The sequence below is a fragment of the Grampus griseus genome (assembly GCF_964374135.1).
Source record: "Grampus griseus genome assembly, chromosome: 9".
In the NCBI taxonomy this organism is placed as follows: Eukaryota; Metazoa; Chordata; class Mammalia; order Artiodactyla; family Delphinidae; genus Grampus; species Grampus griseus.
Genome location: NC_139003.1, coordinates 87,755,938 through 87,778,500, shown reverse-complemented (window position 1 = coordinate 87,778,500; position 22,563 = coordinate 87,755,938). Strand labels below are relative to the sequence as shown.

General features: G+C 39.8%; 1 protein-coding gene across 3 annotated transcripts in view; it reads left to right on the top strand.

Annotated features, from left to right (window-relative positions):
* Positions 1-5,808: 5,808 nt before the first annotated feature.
* The window catches only part of EFCAB10 (EF-hand calcium binding domain 10), a 19,207-nt gene continuing 2,452 nt past the window's right edge, over positions 5,809-22,563 (top strand). For 2 of the 3 annotated variants that reach the window (XM_082661484.1, XM_082661483.1), the window contains exons 1-3: positions 5,809-5,923; positions 20,573-20,737; positions 20,846-20,933. In XM_082661484.1, coding sequence (XP_082517610.1) covers positions 5,815-5,923; positions 20,573-20,737; positions 20,846-20,933 — 362 coding nt within the window. In that variant the 5' untranslated portion in view covers positions 5,809-5,814. The remainder of the gene's footprint in view (positions 5,924-20,572; positions 20,738-20,845; positions 20,934-22,563) is intronic. The other variant, XM_082661485.1, reaches the window with a different exon arrangement.

The following is a 22,563-nucleotide window of genomic DNA, read 5'->3' as shown; positions in this document are numbered from 1 at the left end:
GTCGGCAAGATTATTACCCCCATTTTAGCGATGAGAAAACTAAAGTTTTGAGAGGTCAAGTAATTTGGTCAGGATCACACAGCTGGTAAATGGCGAAGCCTCTTGAGAAAGGGTCCTTAACTCCCCATGTAAACTGTGTATCAATAAATAGGAGATCATCTGAGGTCATCCTTCATACAAGTAATTTAGAAGCTCAAAGAACGTTGTTCGTAAGTTTTGTTCTGGGCCTCGATTTGGTGAATCTAACGAAAGCTTAAACAGACATAGTCAGTGTGATGGGAGCTAAATTTAGGCTTAGGATATATATAATATGATGTTCGGAAATGCAGAAGTAGCCTCCAAAATGAAACGGAACAGAAAAAAGAAGAGTTCATGTAAAAACTGGTGAAATCCAAATGAGGTCTATACTTGAGCTAATAGTATTGTACCAATGCTGAGGTCCTGGTTTAACAAAGCCAGTGTTCTACGGTTATGTAAGACAGTATCATTGAGAGGAACCCAAGGAGGATACACTGGAACTCTTTGTACCATTTTGCAACTTCTTGTGAGTCTTAAACTATTTGAGAGGATTAAAAAAAAAAATTTTAATGAAGTACTGTAGAGGGGGTACCAAAGCACCAGAGCTATTATCCCAATCTCCTCCTGAGATCCTTTGTACTGTGGCCATGCTGTTGATATTTTCTACATTTTCATGTTTTGTAAAATGGATTTAAATTAATGTTTCGAGATGTTTTTAGCATTTTTGCTCTTTTTAGGTTATTGAAGAATGAGGAAAGCTTCTGAGTAGATGAGGCACTATCACAGATAATTGAGTGTTACCATTTCACAAAGACTAACTTTGAGACGAGTTCCACAGAACCCTGTGTACCTGGTAAATCACAGTTGCAAAGCTAAAACAGGAGTCCGTGTTAGTTCCACTTGACACGAAGACTAATACGATGTCACTACTAGACCGTGTTCTGGTGGATTTTTTTTTTTTTAACTCCAAAAATGCAGCTCACCAATAAAGCAACTTGGTGAAAATGAAATTATCAGGTTCCAAACTATGTCTCCCTTATGATTTGCATAAGAACATTAAGCACATAGTATATATACCTTTAGCTCCTCCCATCTTGACATGCAGAACAAGAACCTATAGTTCTTTAGAGCTGCAACACAAAATCTGAAAGATTAACCAAAAAATCTTTCAATAGGAAACCGTATAGGACAGCCTATGGACGTAGGCTGTAGGATATATTTAGTCACGATTTCCCCCTTCTCATTTTAACAAGGCGATTAAGATAATAACAGTGAACACTTACGTAGTTCTTAGTACATGCCTGGCACCATTTTTTAAAAGAGCTTTACATACATTAACTCAGTCCTGAAGACATCCTCTATGAGGTAGATACACTGTCCCCATTCTGTCCTTGAGGACACTGAGGCAGAGAATTTAGGTGTTTGGCCCAATGTCACAAAGTTATTAATAGTCAGTGGTAAAACAGAGTGTTAAAGTGAGGCAGTCTGGCTCCAGAGGCCTCTGCAGGACACTGCCTCACCATACAATTGCTCAGAAAAAGTGGGCTTCATATATTTCTCCCCTTTAACAGCAACCAAAACTCCTAGTTGAGGCATCTCTAACTTGTCCCTGGTTGACAGAGAAAATGGAGAGAGGGAGTTAGCCCACATTCTGTCCTGGCTACTCATGTCCCCCCACTTTCCCTTTTATCCATGCCCTCCCCCAAACACACACACTAACCCTGAGCTATAACTCCCAAGTTGACAGGCAGATTGACAAGTCTGTCCAACACCAAAGCCTGAGCCCTTCATGCTAGTGGTCCACAAATGGAGTGACCATGTATTAAGATGACCTGGGACGTTCCCAGTATTATGGTTGAAAGCTTCATGGTAACGGACCCCTCATAGTCCTGGGCAAACCAGGACAGTTGGTCACTCTGTGCTCTAGAACCACTCAGGAAGCTGGTAAAAAGCTGTGATGCCTGAGGCAGCCCCCCACCCTTGCACCCTGGCCCCCAAGGCAATTATATCAGACTCTCTGCGGGGTGAAGGGGCAGACACTGTATTTTTTTAATGGCTCCCTGGGAGTTTCCAGTGTGTGTCCTGGGTCGATATGAGCTGTGGGATGATACTAAGCACGAGCTGGAACCTCTGAGGCTCTTGGGATTCCTGATCAACATTTCCCAGATCTTTTAGCTCAACCCTCATGGGCTGCTATAACACAGGGTCTCAGTCCTGGCTGTCCACTAGGATCTCCTGGGGAGCCTTTAATTACTAGTAATTTGGGAATATAAAATGGTACAGCTGCTTTGGGAAAAGAGTTCAGCAGTTTCTTAAAAAGTTAAACATACACCTCCCATGTGAACCAGTCATCCCACTCCTTGAGACATTTAACTTAAGAGAAATGAAATCCTATGTGCACACAAAGATCTGTACCTGAATAGTCATAGCAGCTTTATTTGTAATAGCTCCAAACTGAAAGCAACCCAAATGTCCATCCACGGGTAAAGAGAGAAACAAATTGTGATATATGCATACTGTGGAATCTTACTCAGCAATAAAAAGGAATGAAATATTGATACATGCAACAACATAGGTGAATCCCCCAAAATAATTATGCCGAGTGAAAAACACCAGACCAAAAAAAAATTATATATATATAGATATATATATACACTGTATGGTTCTATTTATATAAAATTCTAGAAAATGTAATCTACAGTTACAGATTGCAGGTCTGTGATGCCTGGCAGTGGGGGTGGGGCACGGTTAAGAAGGGGTGAGAGGAAGGAACTAGAAAGGGACACAAGGAAACCTTGGGGGATGATAGATACATTCTTTATCTTGATGACAATGATTTCACGTATATGTACATACTTCAAAGCTTATCCAAGGGCTTCCTTGGTGGCTCAGTGGTTAAGAATCCGCCTGCCAATGCAGGGGACGTGGGTTCGAGCCCTGGTCCGGGAAGATCCCACATGCCAGGGAGCAACCAAGCCCATGTGCCACAGCTACTGAGCCTGCGCTCCAGAGCCTGCGAGCCACAACTACTGAAGCCCACGCGCCTAGAGCCCGTGCTCCGCAACGAGAGGCCACTGCAATGAGAAGCCCGTCCACTGCAAGGACGAGTAGACCCGGCTCACCGCAACTAGAGAAAGACCGCGCTCAGCAACGAAGACCCAACACAGCCAAAAAACAAAAAAACAAACAAAAAAACTTATCCAAGAGTATGTCTTAAATATGTGCAGTTTATTATGTTAATTATACCTCAGTAAAGCTGTTCAAATCCACAACAACAAAACTACATGTATTCAGGCCCCATCCCAAAAGATTCAGTCTCCTGGACCTGGAATGGAGCCCAGGCCTCAGTACGTTTTAAGGTACCGTCAGTACTTTCAAAGGTGGTTCAAATGTGCAATCCTGATTGAAAACTACTGCAATGATGCCTACCACCTGCAGTTACTGCCCCAAACCACTAAAAGGATTAGTAATAATAAGGAGATGGAGGACAGAGTCGAAGAAGTGAGGATGATGACATCGATGATGATGAGGAATGAAGGCCAAGTTGGCTTATTAAGAGATGGCATTGACAGAGAATAGCTGACTCCACTAGGTGGCATCTGGACACTTCTCTTTAGCACGAGTCCAGGGGAACTGGAGATTCAGGGCCAGAGCTGCCTGAGGTAGTGTTAAGAGAGGGAGCTCTGAGCAGACAAATGCACCCAGGCTTGTTGAAACAGAAAACAATCAGCAACTTGGGAAGATGTCAGCAGGCCAGGTGTCACTGGAAGTTCTAGTGTCATTTGAGGTTCAAAGAGCAGAGCTATTTTATTCAGGGACTGAGTAACTCCTGGAGAGTAAGTAAATGAAGTTCTCAAGGAGATCAAATGTCTTGAGCTTCATGCACAGAGAAGAAACTCTGTGTCCAGGGCACCAACATGCAGTCCTGAGTAGATTTTTTTAATGTATTAAGTACACATAAGGTATAAAGAATCATAATCCAGGACTTCCCTGGTGGCACAGTGGTTAAGAATCGCCTGCTAATGCAGGGGACATGGGTTTGAGCCCTGGTCCGGGAAGATCCCACATGGTGCGGAGCAATTAAGCTCGTGGGCCACAACTACTGAGCCCGCATGCCACAACTACTGAAGCTGCACGCCTAGAGCCTGTGCTCCGCAATAAGAGAGGCCACCGCAATGAGAAGCCCGCACACCACAACGAAGAGAAGCCCCGGCTCGCCGTAACTAGAGAAAGCCCACGAGCAGCAACAAAGACCCAACACAGCCAAAAATAAATTAATTAATTAAAAAATCATAATCCAATGAGCACCTGTGTACCCACGGCTCAGGTAAAGAAAATCTTATTACCTTTACCCCTGGAGTCCCCAGGATATTCTTCCACAAACCCATTCTCTTTCCTCTCACCTCCAAGGCAAATACTGTGCTGAATTTTGTATCATTCCCTTGCATTTCTTAGTAGATCTACACAGGCTTGAATCTGTAAACAATACATTGCTTCATTCTGTATGTTTTTTAACTTTATATAAGTTGATTCATACAGTATATATTCTTGAGACTATTGTTTTTGAGAGTCACCCATATTGTTGCAAGTAGCTACAATCTATGGTTGCAAAGTTTTATATTTATATATTTATATTGCATTGTGAATATATCACAGTTTTTTTAAAAATCCATTCTAGTTTTGATGACCTTTGGGCTGCTGTGTTTTCTGTCATGCACACTGCTGCTCTGAACATTCTTGTGCATATCTCCTGGTACAGGTGTACAAGAGTTGCTCTAGGCGTGGAATTTCTGAGTCATGGTGTAGAAACATGTCTATGCTACCAAGATAATTCAAAATTGTTTTCCAAGGTGGATGTTCTCCTTTGGAAAGCTCCCATCATCACTGGCTGTTTTGATGCCCTATATCCTTGCCGGCAGCCTAATTCGTTCAACTTCCTAATTTTTACCAGTCTGATCGATGTAAATTTCTTGTAGTTTTGTTTACAGGATTGCCGGAGAGACTGAGAATATTTTCATATGTTTATTGGCCATTTGTCTTTCCTCTTCTTGAAGTGGCTATTCTGGGATAACTCTCTGGTGGGGAGTAAGGGCACAGACCTCAGAGCCTGGCCCTCAAGGACAGAAGTCCCAGCCTAGAGTTTAGTTTCTCAGGTATTTCGATGGCTGAGTAGAGGCCCTCCTGGCCACCTGCGTCCCACCTTATTCAGTGGCTCTCCCTCAAAACGACTGTCAGGTGGTCTTTATCTCAAGACCAGCTCCACACTGTCTAGTTAAGCAGCAAACACATGTAGGAGCTCAGGATCCACGCACTTCACGACCCCGCAGTCTGGTAGAGAAAACCGTCAACCTTCCTGCCCCGCCGCCAGCGCCGTGCTGCAGGCTGCTCACACCAAAGATGCTGCTTAGGACTCTCCACTGGACACCCCCGTTATTACACAACTTCCTTCTGTTATTAGTCTATCCTCATGTGTCATTACCACATGAGACCTTGGGTCAGCAAGTACTGAGCTAGGTGCTAGAGACAGAAACAGGAAAAGACCATCAGGCCCAGCACACAGCCCAGACAGAGGACTGGGCCCTCCGCCCGCAAGGAGCTCTGCACGAGTTTCCCTCCGGCCTCCGCGTAGGCCCCACCCCACACCTCCCAGACTGCCTCCCTCGCGATGAGGTGCAGGATTTGGTGCCCAGGTCTCAGCCTGTGGGGCGCGCATCACGTAACCGCGTCGGGCGGAAGGGGCGGAGCCGAATGGCCGTGACGCTGCGTGGTCGCCTAGCAACGTCCCAATTCGGAGCGATGGAGGCCAAGAGCAGCAGGGAGCTCCAAGCCAGGAATTATTTGGAAAAACATCGGATTATGGAGTTGCTGACCTATCTCACCAGCGCCCTCCTCTTTTCCCGGCCGGGTAAGTGTCTTGCCTACCACTCGGCTTTCTGTCCCATACCGAGCAGTCCCCAGAAATTCCCGGTGTAGCCATCCCTTCCCGCCCGCGTCCCGGGGGGCCAGCTTCCTTCCCGGCTACCACTCCCAGCCCCTCCGCATACACTCTCCTGCCTCTCGGCTACTCGAGCCCTTCTGCTGCTAGTTAACGCTGTGGCCTTCAAATTAAGCAAGACTTATTGAACGGCCTCTTTGTGCCTGCCACTAGCTGAGTGTGGCGGGACTCTCGCCGGTGGAGGGCTCTCGCCGGTGGGAGAGAGGCTCCGAGGTCCGGCAGCCTGCCTCCTGGCTCCACCCCTTACTACTTTGTGATAGTGGGCAAGAGCCTGAACTTCGGTCTCCTCTTCTGGAAGATGGGGATTATAGTAATACCGATCTCATGGCAACGTGGGGAAGATTAAACAAATAATGTATAAATCATCCTTATGCCTGGTAAGCAACAGATGTTTCCAGTGTTATCCCTGCCCTCAAAGAGTTTGTAAGCTGGTAAAAAAACTGATAGGGTAAAAGGAAGGATATTCTTGAGGAGATAGATTTTCCTGACATGCTTTCTATGTCTGATTCCCTTACAAAGTTTGGATCATTTCATAATTTTTGTGTGGTCTGTAAATGTAAAAGTTATGTTAAGGTGAAAGTGACTCTATGTGCTTCTCCCCAGGGTGCAGAATTGTAATTTACTAGTCTCATATGGAGTGTCCAAAATGCCCAAATTGTCCATTTGCCTCTAGGTAAGGAAATATAAAAACCAAATATTCTAATTTTGCCAAAAGCCACCCAACTAATATGATCCTATATAAGGCGATCAGGTTCTCTCTAGTTGTTTTAAAATGATAAACCAGCAAAAACTCTGCAACAATTAAAAATAAATAGAAAATCAAAAAAACAAAGTACAAAGGAGTGCACTTTTTTAATGCACTGGGAAAAAGTTGCTATCAAACTAATTTTTAAAAACCTACTTTTTGAAAAAGTGACTAATTACCATCTCTTGCTGGTCTCTGGTACTGTGGTGGTGAAAATAGTCTTTTGCTGTTAGATGCAGACATATATGTAAATGTGTGTGTGTCAAAACTTCAGAAATAGCAGAAGTAAAGCCAATGAATCACCAAAGTAGTAATCAGTAAAGTTTATTTTGCACACACCAAAAAGATAGTTTGAAAGCCAGGAGCACTCAAACCAAAACAAGGAATGAGGCTCAGGGGTATATTGTTAAAAAGCAGCTTATATGGTGAGAAGATAGTGACTGTTTATTCTTCACAGTAATTGGTTATATTATCATCATCTTAAATGATAGGGAATTGGTTACTTCATATCAACCTTGGGAAACAGTTTAAATTTTGCTTATTTACAGAGGCAGAAGCAAGAAATGACCCAGGTCAAGTTAGTCTTGCAAAATAAGCTAAATTAAGCTTTGCTTGTGTAACTTAACTGGTTTTGTCTGCCCAGGGAATTTTTCAAGGCTGGTTTCCATTTGGTCTTGATTTTAACAATACCCCCCTGCCCCCTCCTGCTTTTGGTCATTCTCTCCGTGGGCGGAGAGTATGAGCAACCAGTATAGCATTATTCCTGGTTACCATTGTTGATGTAGTCAGGCTGAAGAATCGCATATACACTGTTTGCATTAGTTGAGTCCTTAAGCAGGAGAGCTGTGTGGTCACTATCTTAATTCTTTATATGGTTATTGTTGATTTTGTCCAGTTGTGTGATCCTGATGAATGCCATTTGGCATGCGAGTGGCTGGAGACAGGCATTTAAAACCCTCGAGAGTGTACAACACATTAGAAAGGTTAATATGATAACTATAAGGAAAATAATAACCAAGGATTGAAAAATGGTCCAGAGCAGAGATTCCCAGGACCCAAGATTTAACCAGTTAAATAACTCAAATGGGTTATAACCAGCAGTTTTTAAGTTTTACCTTTCTAAGTGAACCGACAATTTTTTTGGATTCATGTGCCATTAGGTTTCAGTTTTTAAAGGTTATTTACATAGGCACAACCTGGTGTGTTAGCAATCACGTATCCTCATGATTCCTCAAGACAGAATGAAGGGAGGATGTTGTATTTTAGGAGACCGCGCTGCAGGTGAGCTTCCAACTAAGTGAGGTGTCTGTGTGCTGTGAGCAATCAGGTAATTTAACAAGAGGCATTTCTAGGGAAACAAAAGAAAAACAAAGGCTAATAGTTTGAGCAAATTATAAATTCAGTTTCTGAGTTCGGAGAGCAGCCATTTGAGAAAATGTGTAGATTTGAGTTTGAAGCATCTCCAGATGGTGGAATGAGGATGGCAGTGACAGTCTAATGGATTTTCCTGGCTTGCAGTTTGAATGTGTCTGGCGAGATTCTGAGTGGCCATGTAAAAACAAGCATGCAGATTGCCCGCTCGTGAGCTGTTGTGATTTCTCTGAGGTTTATGTCAAGTTGTCCAGCTTTAACTTGTATGGCTTTGGGAAAAGGGCAGTTGAGTTTCATAGTGATTTGGAGTCAAAAGAGTGGGAGAAAATTGGAAATATTAGTTTGGAGAGTTCTAGTCAAATACTGGAAGAAACTAGAAGAATTCAGGATCCAGTCCAGTTTACACGTAGAAAACAAAACCTCAAAGAGGGTTAACAGTACTAAAATCTGATATCTACAAACCTGTATTACTAAAACATAATTTTTCTTTCTATAATCATCCCGACTGTTATAAAGGATAACCAGTAAGAGAAATTTGTTTGCAAATTAAGTCTAGTTTCAATAAACTTGATCTGATTATTTGCATAAGTGCATTAACAACAGTGATTGTATCGACTGCTTTTTTTTCTATTTCAAATGCTTGAACCACACATTTTTATTTCAGATTGAACCAGGAAATACATGACTTTAGTTTTATTTTTTGAATTTTATTTTTTTATACAGCAGGTTATTAGTCATCAATTTTATACACATCAGTGTATACATGTCAATCCCAATCGCCCAATTCATCACACCACCACCACCACCACCCCGCCGCTTTCCCCCCTTGGTGTCCATACGTTTGTTCTCTACCTCTGTGTCTCAATTCCTGCCCTGCAAACTGGTTCATCTGTACCATTTTTCTAGGTTCCACATATATGCGTTAATATACGATATTTGTTTTTCTCTTTCTGACTTACTTCACTCTGTATGACAGACTCTAGGTCCATCCACGTCTCAACAAATGACCCAATTTCCTTCCTTTTTATGGCTGAGGAATATTCCATTGTATATATGTACCACATCTTCTTTATCCATTCGTCTGTGTCAATGGGCATTTAGGTTGCTTCCATGACCTAGCTATTGTAAATAGTGCTGCAATGGACACTGGGGTGCATGTGTCTTTCTGAATTATGGTTTTCTCTGGGTATATGCCCAGTAGTGGGATTGCTGGATCATATGGTAATTCTATTTTTATTTTTTTAAGGAACCTCCATACTGTTCTCCATAGTGGCTGTATCAATTTACATTCCCACCGACAGTGCAAGAGGGTTCCCTTTTCTCCACACTCTCTCCAGCATTTGTTGCTTGTAGATTTTCTGATGATGCCCATTTTAATTGGTGTGAGGTGATACCTCCTTGTACTTTTGATTTACATTTCTCTAATAATTAGTGATGTTGAGCAGCTTTTCATGTGCTTCTTGGCCATTTGTATGTCTTCTTTGGAGAAATCTCTATTTAGGTCTTCTGCCCATTTTTGGATTGGGTTGTTTGTTTTTCTAATATTGAGCTGCATGAGCTGTTTATATATTTTGGAGATTAATCCTTTGTCCATTGATTTGTTTGCAAATATTTTCTCCCATTCTGAGGGTTGTCTTTTCGTCTTGTTTATAGTTTCCTTTGCTGTGCAAAAGCTTTTACGTTTCATTAGGTCCCATTTGTTTATTTTTGTTTTTATTTCCATTACTCTAGGAGGTGGGTCATGCAGGCTTCCCTGGTGGCGCAGTGGTCGAGAGTCCGCCTGCCAATGCAGGGGACACGGGTTTGTGCCCCGGTCCGGGAAGATCCCACATGCCGCGGAGCGGCTGGGCCCGTGAGCCATGGCCGCTGAGCCTGCGTGTCCGGAGCCTGTGCTCCGCAACGGGAGAGGCCACAACAGTGAGAGGCCTGCGTACCACCAAAAAATTTAAAAAAAGATTTTGCTGTGGTTTATGTCAAAGGGTGTTCTTCCTATGTTTTCCTCTAAGAGTTTAATGGTGTCTGGCCTTACATTTAGGTCTTTAATCCATTTTGAGTTTATTTTTGTGTATGGTGTTAGGGAGTGTTCTAATTTCGTTCTTTTACATGTAGCTGTCCAGTTTTCCCGGCACCACTTATTGAAGAGACTGTCGTTTCTCCATTGTATATCCTTGCTTCCTTTGTCATAGGTTAGTTGACCATAGGTGCATGGGTTTATCTCTGGGCTTTCTATCTTGTTCCACTGATCTATGTTTCTGTTTTTGTGCCAGTACCATATTGTCTTGATTACTATAGCTTTGTAGTATAGTCTGAAGTCAGGGAGTCTGATTCCTCCAGCTGCATTGTTTTCCCTCAAGACTGCTTTGGCTATTCGGGGTCTTTTGTGTCTCCATACAAATTTTAAGATTTTTTTGCTCTAGTTCCGTAAAAAAAATGCCATTGGTAACTTGATAGGGATTGCATTGAATCTGTAGATTGCTTTGGGTAGTAGAGTCATTTTCACAATATTGATTCTTCCAATCCAAGAACATGGTATGATCTTTAATTTCTTTCATCAGTGTCTTATAATTTTCTGCATACAGGTCTTTTGTCTCCCTAGGTAGGTTTATTCCTAGGTATTTTATTCTTTTTGTTGCAGTGGTAAATGGGAGTGTTTCCTTAGTTTCTCTTTCAGATTTTTCATCATTAGTGTATAGGAATGCAAGAGAATTCTGTGCATTAATTTTGTATCCTGCAACTTTACCAAATTCATTGATTAGTTCTAGTAGTTTCCTGGTGGCATCTTTACGATTCTCTGTGTATAGTATCATGTCATCTGCAAACAGTGACAGTTTTACTTCTTCTTTTCCAATTTGTATTCCTTTTCTTTCTTTTTCTTCTCTGATTGCCGTGGCTAGGACTTCCAAAACTATGTTGAATAATAGTGGCGAGAGTGGACATTCTTGTCTTGTTCCTGATCTTGGAGGAGATGCTTTCAGGTTTTCACCATTGAGAATGATGTTTGCTGTGGGTTTGTCATATATGGCCTTTATTATGTTGAGGTAGATTCCCTCTGTGCCCACTTTCTGGAGAGTTTTTATCATAAATAGGTGTTGAATTTTGTCAGAAGCTTTTTTTGCATCTATTGAGATGATCATATGGTTTTTATTCTTCAGTTTGTTAATATGGTGTATCACATTGATTGATTTGCGTATATTGAAGAATCCTTGCATCCCTGGGATAAATTCCACTTGACTATGGTGTATGATCTTTTTAATGTGTTGTTGGATTCTGTTTGCTGGTATTTTGTTGAGGATTTTTGCATCTATATTCATCAGTGATATTGGTCTGTAATTTTCTTTTTTTGTAGTATCTTTGTCTGGTTTTGGTATCAGGGTGATGGTGGCCTCATAGAATGAGTTTGGGAGTGTTCCCTCCTCCGCAATTTTTTGGAAGATTTTGAGAAGGATGGGTGTTAGCTCTTCTCTAAATGTTTGATAGAATTCACCTGTGAAGCCATCTGGTCCTGGGATTTTGTTTGTTGGAAGATTTTTAATCACAGTTTCAATTTCATTACTTGTGATTGGTCTGTTCATATTTTCTATTTCTTCCTGGTTCAGTCTTGGAAGGTTATACCTTTCTAAGAATTTGTCCATTTCTTCCAGGTTGTCCATTTTATTGGCATAGAGTTGCTTGTAGTAGTCTCTTAGGATGCTTTGTATCTCTGCGGTGTCTGTTGTAACTTCTCCTTTTTCATTTCTAATTTTATTGATTTGAGTCCTCTCCCTGTTTTTCTTGATGAGTCTGGCTAACGGTTTATAAATTTTGTTTATCTTCTCAAAGGACCAGCTTTTAGTTTTATTGATCTTTGCTATTGTTTTCTTTGTTTCTATTTCATTTATTTCTGCTCTGATCTTTATGATTTCTTTCTTTCTGCTAACTTTGGGTTTTGTTTGTTCTTCTTTTTCTAGTTCCTTTAGCTGTAAGGTTAGATTGTTTATTTGAGATTTTTCTTGTTTCTTCAGGTGGTAGGCTTCTATAACTATAAACTTCTCTCTTAGAACTGCTTTTGTTGCATCCCATACGTTTTGGATCGTCGTGTTTTCATTGTCATTTGTGTCTAGGTATTTTTTGATTTCCTCTTTGATTTCTTCAGTGGTCTCTTGGTTATTTAGTAACATATTGTTTAGCCTCCATGTGTTTGTGTTTTTCACGTTTTTTCCCCTGTAATTCATTTCTAATCTCATAGCGTTGTGGTCAGAAGAGATACTTGATGTGATTTCAGTTTTCTTAAATTTACTGAGGCTTGATTTGTGACCCATGATGTGATCTATCCTGGAGAACGTTCCATGTGCACTTGAGAAGAAAATGTAATCTGCTGTTTTGGGATGGAATGTCCTATAAATATCAATTAAATCTATCTGGTCTACTGTGTCATTTAAAGCTTCTGTTTCCTTATTTATGTTCATTTTGGATGATCTGTCCATTGGTGTAAGTGAGGTGTTAAAGTCCCCCAGTATTATTGTGTTACTGTCGATTTCCTCTTTTAGAGCTGTTAGCAGTTGCCTTATGTATTGAGGTGCTCCTATGTTGGGTGCATATATATTTATAATTGTTATCTCTTCTTCTTGGACTGATCCCTTGACCATTATGTAGCGTCCTTCCTTGTCTCTTGTAACATTCTTTATTTTAAAGTCTATTTAATCTGATATGAGTATTGCTACTCCAGCTTTCTTTTGATTTCCATTTGCACGGAATATCATTTTCCATCCCCTCACTTTCAGTCTGTATGTGTCCCTAGGTCTGAAGTGAATCTCTTGTAGACAGCATATATATGGGTCTTGTTTTTGTATCCATTCAGCGAGTCTGTGTCTTTTGGTTGGAGCATTTAATCCATTCATGTTTAAGGTAATTATTGATATGTATGTTGCTATGGCCATTTTCTCAATTGTTTTGGGTTTGTTTTTGTAGGTCCTTTTCTTCTCTTGTGTTTCCCACTTAGAGAAATTCCTTTAGCATTTGTTGTAGAGATGGTTTTGGTTTGGTGGTGGTGAATTCTCTTAGCTTTTGCTTGTCTGTAAAGCTTTTGACTTCTCCATCGAATCTGAATGAGATCCTTGCCGGTAGAGTAATCTTGGTTGTAGGTTCTTCCCTTTCATCACTGTAAGTATATCATGCCACTCCCTTATGGCTTGTAGAGTTTCTGCTGAGAAATCAGCTGTTAACCTTATGGGAGTTCCCTTGTATGTTATTTGTCGTTTTTCCCTTGCTGCTTTCAATAATTTTTCTTTGTCTTTAATTTTTGCCGGTTTGATTACTATGTGTCTTGGTGTGTTTCTGCTGGGTTTATCCTGTATGCAACTCTCTGTGCTTCCTGGACTTGGGTGGCTATTTCCTTTCCCATATTATATTGTTTATTTGAGATTTTTCTTGTTTCTTGAGGTAGGCTTGTATAGCTATAAACTTCCCTCTTAGAACTGCTTTTGCTGCATCCCATACGTTTTGGATCGTCGTGTTTTCATTGTCATTTGTCTTAGGTATTTTTTGATTTCCTCAAAAAATACCTTCCCATGTTAGGGAAGTTTTCGACTCTAATCTCTTCAAGTATTTTCTCAGGTCCTTTCTCTCTCTCTTCTCCTTCTGGGACCCGTATAATGCAAATGTTGTTGTGTTTAATGTTGTCTCAGAGGTCTCTTAGGCTGTCTTCATGTCTTTTCATTCTTTTCTCTTTTTTCTGTTCCGCAGCAGTGAATTCCACCATTCTGTCTTCCAGGTCACTTATCTGTTCTTCTGCCTCAGTTATTCTGCTGTTGATTCCTTGTAGTGTAGTTTTCATTTCAGTTATTGTATTGTTCATCTCTGTTTGTTTGTTTTTTAATTCTTCTAGGTCTTTGTTAAACATTTCTGCGTCTTCTTGATCTTTGCCTCCATTCTTTTTCCGAGGTCCTGGATCATCTTCACTATCATTAATCTGAATTCTTTTCCTGGAAAGTTGCCTATCTCCACTTCATTTAGTTGTTTTTCTGGGGTTTTATCTTGTTCCTTCATCTGGTACATAGCCCTCTGCCTTTTCGTCTTGTCTATCTTTCTGTGAATGTGGTTTTTGTTTCACAGGCTGCAGGATTGTCATTCTTCTTACTTCTGCTGTCTGCCCTCTGGTAGATGAGGTTATCTAAGAGGCTTGTATGGACTCTTTTAAATCTGCTTTGCTGGCGCTTTTCATAAGGAATCTCAGATTAGACTTTTAAAGTCTCTTTAGGCTAAGAAGCCAAACCAAGAACTTGTCCATTGTTTCCATTGTGCAAATATATATATTGTCATGAAAAGTAAGAATATTTAGTAAGAGTTTCAAAATTCTGGAGGAATCAGGTAGGGAGAAAAAGATAAATGTTTCAACCTTTGTTGCAAATATATACTTCACCAAATTGCAATAAGTTATAGATAGCTTAAAAGAGAGGAGAAAAGAGGCCTCTTTAAATCTGGAAAACAAAACATTAAAGAACCAGCAATGTTTTAAATTAAACCATAAAAATTAAAATCATCATCAGTTCATTCAGTCTTACATAATTAATTCTTATTTTGGTTGATCTTGGTAGGCAGCATTTTTTTTTTTTTTTTGCGGTACACGGGCCTCTCACCGCTATGGCCTCTCCCATTGCGGAGCAGGCATAGCCGCGCCACGGCACGTGGGATCCTCCCAGACCAGGGCACAAACCCGTGTCCACTGCATCGGCAGGCGGACTCTAAACCACTGCGCCACCAGGGAAGCCTGGTAGGCAGCTTTATGAATCAGTTTTCCACTAGAGTTCTAGAAATTCTTACCCAGTTCAATAATATGATTTTATAATTATCAGAAACCTTTACTTTTCAGAGTCTTTTCCATGAATCTTCTTGAAGATGAAGCACTTTTTAGGAACATTTTTGCGAAAGCATAACAGTAAAACAATAACTGTCTGTGAGTGGCAAAGGACCTAAAAATAGTCATGGTTAAAGATCTGGTAAGGGCTTCCCTGGTGGCACAGTGGTTGAGAGTCCGCCTGCCGATGCAGGGGACACGGGTTCGTGCCCCGGTCCGGGAAGATCCCACATGCCGCAGAGTGGCTGGGCCCGTGAGCCATGGCCGCTGAGCCTGCGCATCCGGAGTCTGTGCTCCGCAATGGGAGAGGCCACAACAGTGAGAGGCCCACGTATCGCAAAAAAAAAAAAAAAAAAAAAAGATCTGGTAAGTGTTCACATACACACACCAAAAATGATGCAATTGACAAGGAAATTTGGTTACTTTTATGATATATAATGTTTTAAGATAATAGCTGGAATTATGACTGATAACATTATGCCAGGATATAGATTTTTAAGAATTTCATATAATTTCTGAATTACTTATTTTAATGATATATATCCCTTATAAATATCACCTAAGAAGGTTAAATATTGCTTTTTATTTGACAGTGTTTCCCATGCAGTCTAATATATCAAATAAGCCTAAGTAAATTAATATTTCTCTTTTAGCTTCATTCAGAATTTGATTTGGGAAGTTTGTTTAAAATGTCAAAACACTGAAAATATGTGATCAAACAGAATCACAGGTCACTGTGAAACAGTACTCAGTTATCCATTCAGCCAAAGTGACAAAAGATTTCAAAGGCAAATACAGAAAGTTTTATAGTTGTAAAAAACCAAACAAACAAAAATTAGGTCTTTTAATTCGATGAGTCAGGTGTTTTTTTCTACATAGTCAAAGACCTGATAATGACAACGTGAAGCACAGTAAATTATTTTCATAAGACGTACATTTTTTTTAATTTTTGGCTGCATTGGGTCTTCATTGCTGCTTACAGGCTTTCTCTAGTTGCGGCGAGCGGGGGCTACTCTTCATTGTGGCGCATGGGCTTCTCATCACAGTGGCTTCTCTTGTTGCGGAGCACAGGATCTAGGCCTGCGGGCTTCAGTAGTTGCGGCATACGGGCTCAGTAGTTGTGGCTCGCGGGCTCTAGAGCACAGGCTCAGTAGTTGTGGTGCACGGGCTTAGTTGCTCCGCCGCACGTGGTATCTTCCCAGACCAGGGCTCAAACCCATGTCCCCTGCATTGGCAGGCGGATTCTTAACAACTGCGCCACCAGGAAAGCCCAGGACGTACATTTTTGTTTCCTAGGCAGCTTACATTAAAGGTAAAGAAAAACCTTTGTTCACCATTTCTTTTTTTTAAAGATTTTATTATTTATTTATTTATTTTTGTCTGCGACGGGTCTTTGTTGTGGCACGCGGGATCTTCATTGTGGCACGTGGGCTTCTCTCTAGTTGTGGCATGTGGGTTTTTTCTCTCTAGTTGTGGCACGCAGGCTCCAGAGCCTGTGAAATTGTGAAATTGTGAAGAAGGAAAAGAAATTCATTTGCGTTTTGCTGATGTGGTTCAGACTGCAAATGTTACAGCCACAGTGCATAAGTGCTTAGTTAAGATGGAAAAGGCATTAAATTTGTACAGTAAGGTATTTTGAGACCACATTCATATAACTTTTATTATGGTAAATCATTATAATTGATTTTATTATTAGTTGTTAATTTCTTACTATGCCTAATTTATAAATTAAACTTTATCATGTGGTTTCAGGCATTACAGAGGGTATTGGAATGTATTCTCCATGGATAAGGGGGAGCTACTGTATATCCATTTCTTTTTTTTTTTTTAAGTAGCTTTTCTTTTATTTACTTATTTTTTAAAAGGTTTTTTGTTTGTTTGTTTTTGTTTGGCTGTGTTGGGTCTTTGTTGCAGCACGCTGGCTTTCTCTAGTTGTGGTGAACAGGGGCTACTGTTGGCTGCGGTGCACGGGCTTCTCATTGCGGTGGCTTCTCTTGTTGCAGAGCACAGGCTCTAGGCATGCGGGCTTCAGTAGCTGTGGCTCGCGGGCTCGGTAGTTGTGGCTCATGGGCTCTATAGCATGGGCTCTAGAGCGCAGGCTCAGTAGCTGTGGCTTACGGGCTTAGTTGCTCATGGCATGTGGGATCTTCCTGGACCAGGGCTCGAACCCATGTCCCCTACATTGGCAGGCAGATTCTTAACCACTGCACCACCAGGGAAGTCCCTGTATATCCATTTCTAATATGTTCCATATTACTCACTATTGTATGATTGATGCTCAGGAAGAAACAGTATCTTTATCTTGGGTCTTTGCAAAGCTTCTGGCATTATGATATGTATCTCAGTTTGAAAACCTTGGAATTGTAAGGGAGTTATGGAAAATAAGACTACACAGTGTGGTTGGGCTATTACTGTTGTGAGAAAACGTCCACAATCCCACATCCTTGATCCCTAAATTCTAGAAGCTCTGAAACCCAATAGATTTTCATAACTCATTTAACAGCCAAATTTGACATAATCTGAAGTCATTTGGTAGGAAAATCTGGCCTTTTCTAGGGTATATTGGGAAATATAGCCCCTGGCTGGGCAGCCCTTCCCAGTGGTAATTCTATGCTGTGGAAGGAGGGAGTATTTATTTTTAGGGGATGACTTTAAAGAAATCAGAAGTTTTTTTAAGGAGGCAGTTGTAGTCACCCAGGTGAGAACTACTGCTGTGGCAGTGGTGGGGATCAGATGACTTTGAGAGCTACTGAGGAGAAAGACTCTGGAGAGATTGTCATGACTGACTAGGTTTGGGTGTCGCAGGTGCTTCCCATGTTTGAGTTAGTTGAGTGTGGTAGAATCTTGGAGCTGTGGAAGCACACTGACTGGATTCATACTGGCTGTGTGGCCTTGAGCAAGTGACTGTTGTGAGGAGAAAATCAAGTAAGCCAAAGAAAATGTTTATCATAGTACGAGGCACATAGTAAGGGCTCAATAAATACTAGCTATTAGTATTACAACTTAGAACTTGAAGTTTGTCTGCCTGGAAGAACTGATGGTCATTATCAGCTGACATTTATGTAACTTCAGTGGTTAGTGCCATTTGGCTCTTCCCTTCATGTTTAAAAAAATTTATATCTTTATATACTTACGTTGTAAGCATTTTCAAAACATTTTTAGAAGCAGGTGGAGTATAAATTATAGATTCCAAATATAGACATAGCACCTCATGTAGTCTGAAGGATATACAGCAACAAATCTTCATCAAAGTAACATACCAAGTTCCATTAGCATTATTTACATATTCTAGCCTTAAAAAGAAATGTAGTGAGTTGAAATCAAACTTGGACATTTTTCTCCTTCTAATTTTGTTATACAGTTCAGAAAGAAATGACAGAAGACTACATACATGATGTGATTGCCTTAGTAACCTATTTGCTGCTATAATGTATTAAAAGTTGCACAAAAAGGCACTGTATTAGATTAAAAGTCTGCCTACTTCTAGTTTCAACACATAAATTCCAAGGAGTGAAATACACGGAGGAGAAACCTATATGACTAAGAGAGACTTAAAAACATAACCTATCACAATGTGTGGACTCTGTTTGATTACTGATTTTTAAAGAGTGTTTACAATTTATGACATTTGTGAGACAACTGGAAATTTGAATAATACCTGGCTATTTGAGAATATTAAGAATTTTGTTAGATGTGTAAATTGTATCATGATAACAGTATTGGAAGACTGAATAACCACATGCAGAAAAAGAAAACTGGACCCCTGTCTAACACCATTCACAAAAATTAACTCGAAATGGATTAAAGACTTAAACATAAGACCTGCTACTGTGAAATTCCTAGAAGAAAACACAGGGAAGAAGCTCCTTGACATTGGTCTTGTCAGTGATTTTTGGATATGACCCCAAAAGCACAAACAACAAAAGCAAATATCAACAAGTGAGACTAAATTAAACTTAAAAACTTCTGCACAGCAAAAGAAATAATCAGCAAAATGAAAAGGCAGTCTATGGAATGGTAAAGAAATATTTGCAAATCATATATATGATAAAGGGCTAATATCCAAAATAAATGAAGAACCCATATAACTCAATGACAAAAAACCAATTTGATTAAAAATGGGCAGAGGAACTAAATAGATATTTTTCCTAAGAAGACATCCAAATGGTAACACGTACATGAAAAGATGCTCTATATCACAAATCATCAGGGGAATGAAAATTAAAACCACAATGGGATATCAAGTTACACCTGTTAGAACAGCTGTCATGGGTGGACCTTGAGGACATTGTGATAAGTGAAATAAGTCAAAGAGAGAAAGACAAATACTGTGTGATATCACTTACATGTGGAATCTAAAAAAGCCAAACTCCTAAAAACAGATTAGAATGGTGGTTACCAGAGGCTGGGGGATGCGGGATAGGAGAGATGTTGTTTAAGGGTACAAACTTGCAACTAGTAGATAACTAAGTCCTGGAGATCTAATGCACAGCATAGTGATTACAGAGAACAATGCTGTATTGTAAACATCAAACTTGCTAAGAGACTAGATCTTAATTATTCCCACTGCAAAAAAGCCATGATCATTATGTGATGTGATGGAACTATTAGCTAGCACTGCAGTGGCAATCATACTGCAGTATAAAGGTACCAAACCAACACATTGCACACCTTAAACTTACACAATTTTATGTCAGTTATAGCTCAACAAAAAAGAGAAAAGGTGGTCCTTATCTTTTAGAGATGCACACTGAAACATTCAGTAATGAAATGTGATTGCTGTGATTTACTTCAGAATAATACAGGAAGAGGGGACCTAGGTGGGATCATGGTGAAATAAGACCAGCCACAAAACTGAACAGTTGAAGTTGGTGATGAGTTCATTATACTTTTCTGTCTACTTTTATTATATGTATGGAATTCTCAGTGACGGTTTTTAAAAGCTTTTAAAATACACAGACACACACACACACACACACACACACACACACACACACACACACAATCCTACTAAATCCTAGGATTGAAGTACAGTGATGGAGCAGTGGAACATTCATCATCTAAGCCATACCATTTTTACTTCTTTTGGCTTCTTTTATTACCATAACTAACCTGCATTATTTCTGAAAAGTGGATTGATCTTGATTTTTCATTTTTCACATTGTTTAGATGAAAGCCTGTTTATCCAAAATACTGCCCTTATGTTAGGACTGAACATTTATGCTTCCTAATTGGAGGACTATATTAATCTAAATGGTTGTTTTTTAAAATCTATTTTTTCCTTCTTTTAGCTGGCCTTTTCTCCTGCATCATGTTTTCCATTTTGAGGGTTTTCAGCTTTGTCCATAAATTAAGAGTCACCTGAGGAGCTTTTTTGAAAAATGCGTAGATCCAATCTCTGGACATTTTTATTCAGTCATCCAGAGTAGAGCACTTTTGTATATAATTATTTAATTGTTTATTGTCTTGCCTTTCCTGTAAGCAAGGCCTATATTCCCAGTGCCTTGTACAGTACTTCAAATTTAGGTATTTAATAATTGTTACATGACTGTTTCCATTTGTGACATATTTTAATTTCATATCAGAAAGAATTGGAACTATTCTTTTACAGAAAAACCAAGAGAGTATTTAATATCTATATTGGAACAGCTGAGAACTGCCAAAGTATCAGGCATGGCTTTCCCTTTCTTTATGGATAACTCTAACATTACAGCCATGTTTCAGATGCTGGACTCCTCGAATAAAGGATCCATATCATTTATACAATATAAAGAAGGTCAGTATCTTCTACAAATTGAGGTAATAATTTGTGGTCATTCCGTAAATTTCCCTAGCTGAAACTAATTCTCACTTTTTAAATTTTCCTTTCTTCTTATCCTCATAGCCCTAAAAACCCTGGGTCTGTGTACTGCAGATGAAGTTTTAAAAGATGATGGACATGGAATAACTTGTGAAAAATTCATGCTTGAAGTGTAAGTTTATTTTTAAGTGACTAATATTTAAATAACATGGCATGATTTTGAAGTACAATTAATACATTTTAAAACAAAGGTTCCTACCTTCTGATAGAAACATTTCATTCCCCTGAAACTTTCAGCTGACTAGAAAGTGAGGACAGGCAGGGCTGACAGTACTCTCTAAGCCTGGGGGGAGGGGAGGGAGAGGATGCTGGGGTTAGGAGGATCCAGAGGCAGCTTCCTTCTTTTCTCAATGGGAAACCCCAGCAATTCTCAAAGAATGAGGTAGAGAAGCGCCGATCTGCTAGAAAAACTAACAGAAAAGCTTTAAGCTCAATATACTAGTTGGAAAATCTCTGTATATAGAGTAATAAAATTTCTCTCAAAATACTTCCTAAAAATGATTTCGTAAATGTTTATCAATAGTATAGGCTGCATGCCAGCCTGACAATTTTGGGTTTGAGGTCTTACAGCATGAAAAGTACTAACTAAATGCTAAGTCAGAAAAGAAAAAAAACAGCGGAGGGAATAAAACTTGATAGTTCTGGAAGCCTCTAGCTAATCTAGTTCAGTTTGTTTAAAAGTTTTATTTAACATAATCCAAGGCCAAGGAGAAGTTAGAAGAAAAAAGTTTAAGATTCTCATCTCATCATTAGTTACATAAATATTCAACAAAAAATGTTTAATTATATTACCTACCCCAGAGAATGATGGTAGCACAGTGCTGTAGCTGAAATGTTCCATCCACAAAGCAAAGGTTGCCCACTGTCACATGGAATGGAACTAGGAAGTATTCTGAATGGAAAGACATTTGTAGAAAATGAGAGCAATCCTATTTCAGTCACTATCTCATAATATGTTTTCTTACGGGAAATATAGTGAATTTCCAAAATAGATACAGGAACTTCAATTATAAACATTTTATTTTATTTTTTAACATCTTTACTGGAGTATAATTGGTTTACAATGGTGTGTTAGTTTCTGCTGTATAACAAAGTGAATCAGCTATACATATACATATATCCCCATATCTCCTCCCTCTTGCATCTCCCTCCCACTCCTCTAGGTGGTCACAAAGCACCAAGCTGATCTCCCTGTGCTATGCAGCTGCTTCCTACTAGCTATCTATTTTACATTTGGTCGTGTATATATGTCCATGCCACTCTGTCACTTTGTCCCAGTTTACCCTTCCCCCTCCCTGTGTCCTCAAGTCCAATCTCTACGTCTGAGTCTTTATTTCTGTCCTGTCCCTAGGTTCTTCAGAACCTTTTTTTTTTTTCTTTAGATTCCATATATGTGTGTTAGCATACGGTATTTGTTTTTCTCTTTCTGACTTACTTCACTGTGTGACAGACGCTAGGTCCGTCCACCTGACTGCAAATAATTCAATTTCGTTTCTTTTTATGGCTGAGTAATATTCCATTGTGTATATGTGCCACATCTTCTTTATCCATTCATCTATTGATGGACACTTAGATTGCTTCCATGTCCTGGCTACTGTAAATAGAGCTGCAATGAACATTGTGGTACATTACTCTTTTTGAATTATGGTTTTCTCAGGGTATATGCCCAGTAGTGGGATTGCTGGGTCATACGGTAGTTCTATTTTTGGTTTTTTAAGGAACCTCCATACTGTTCTTCATAG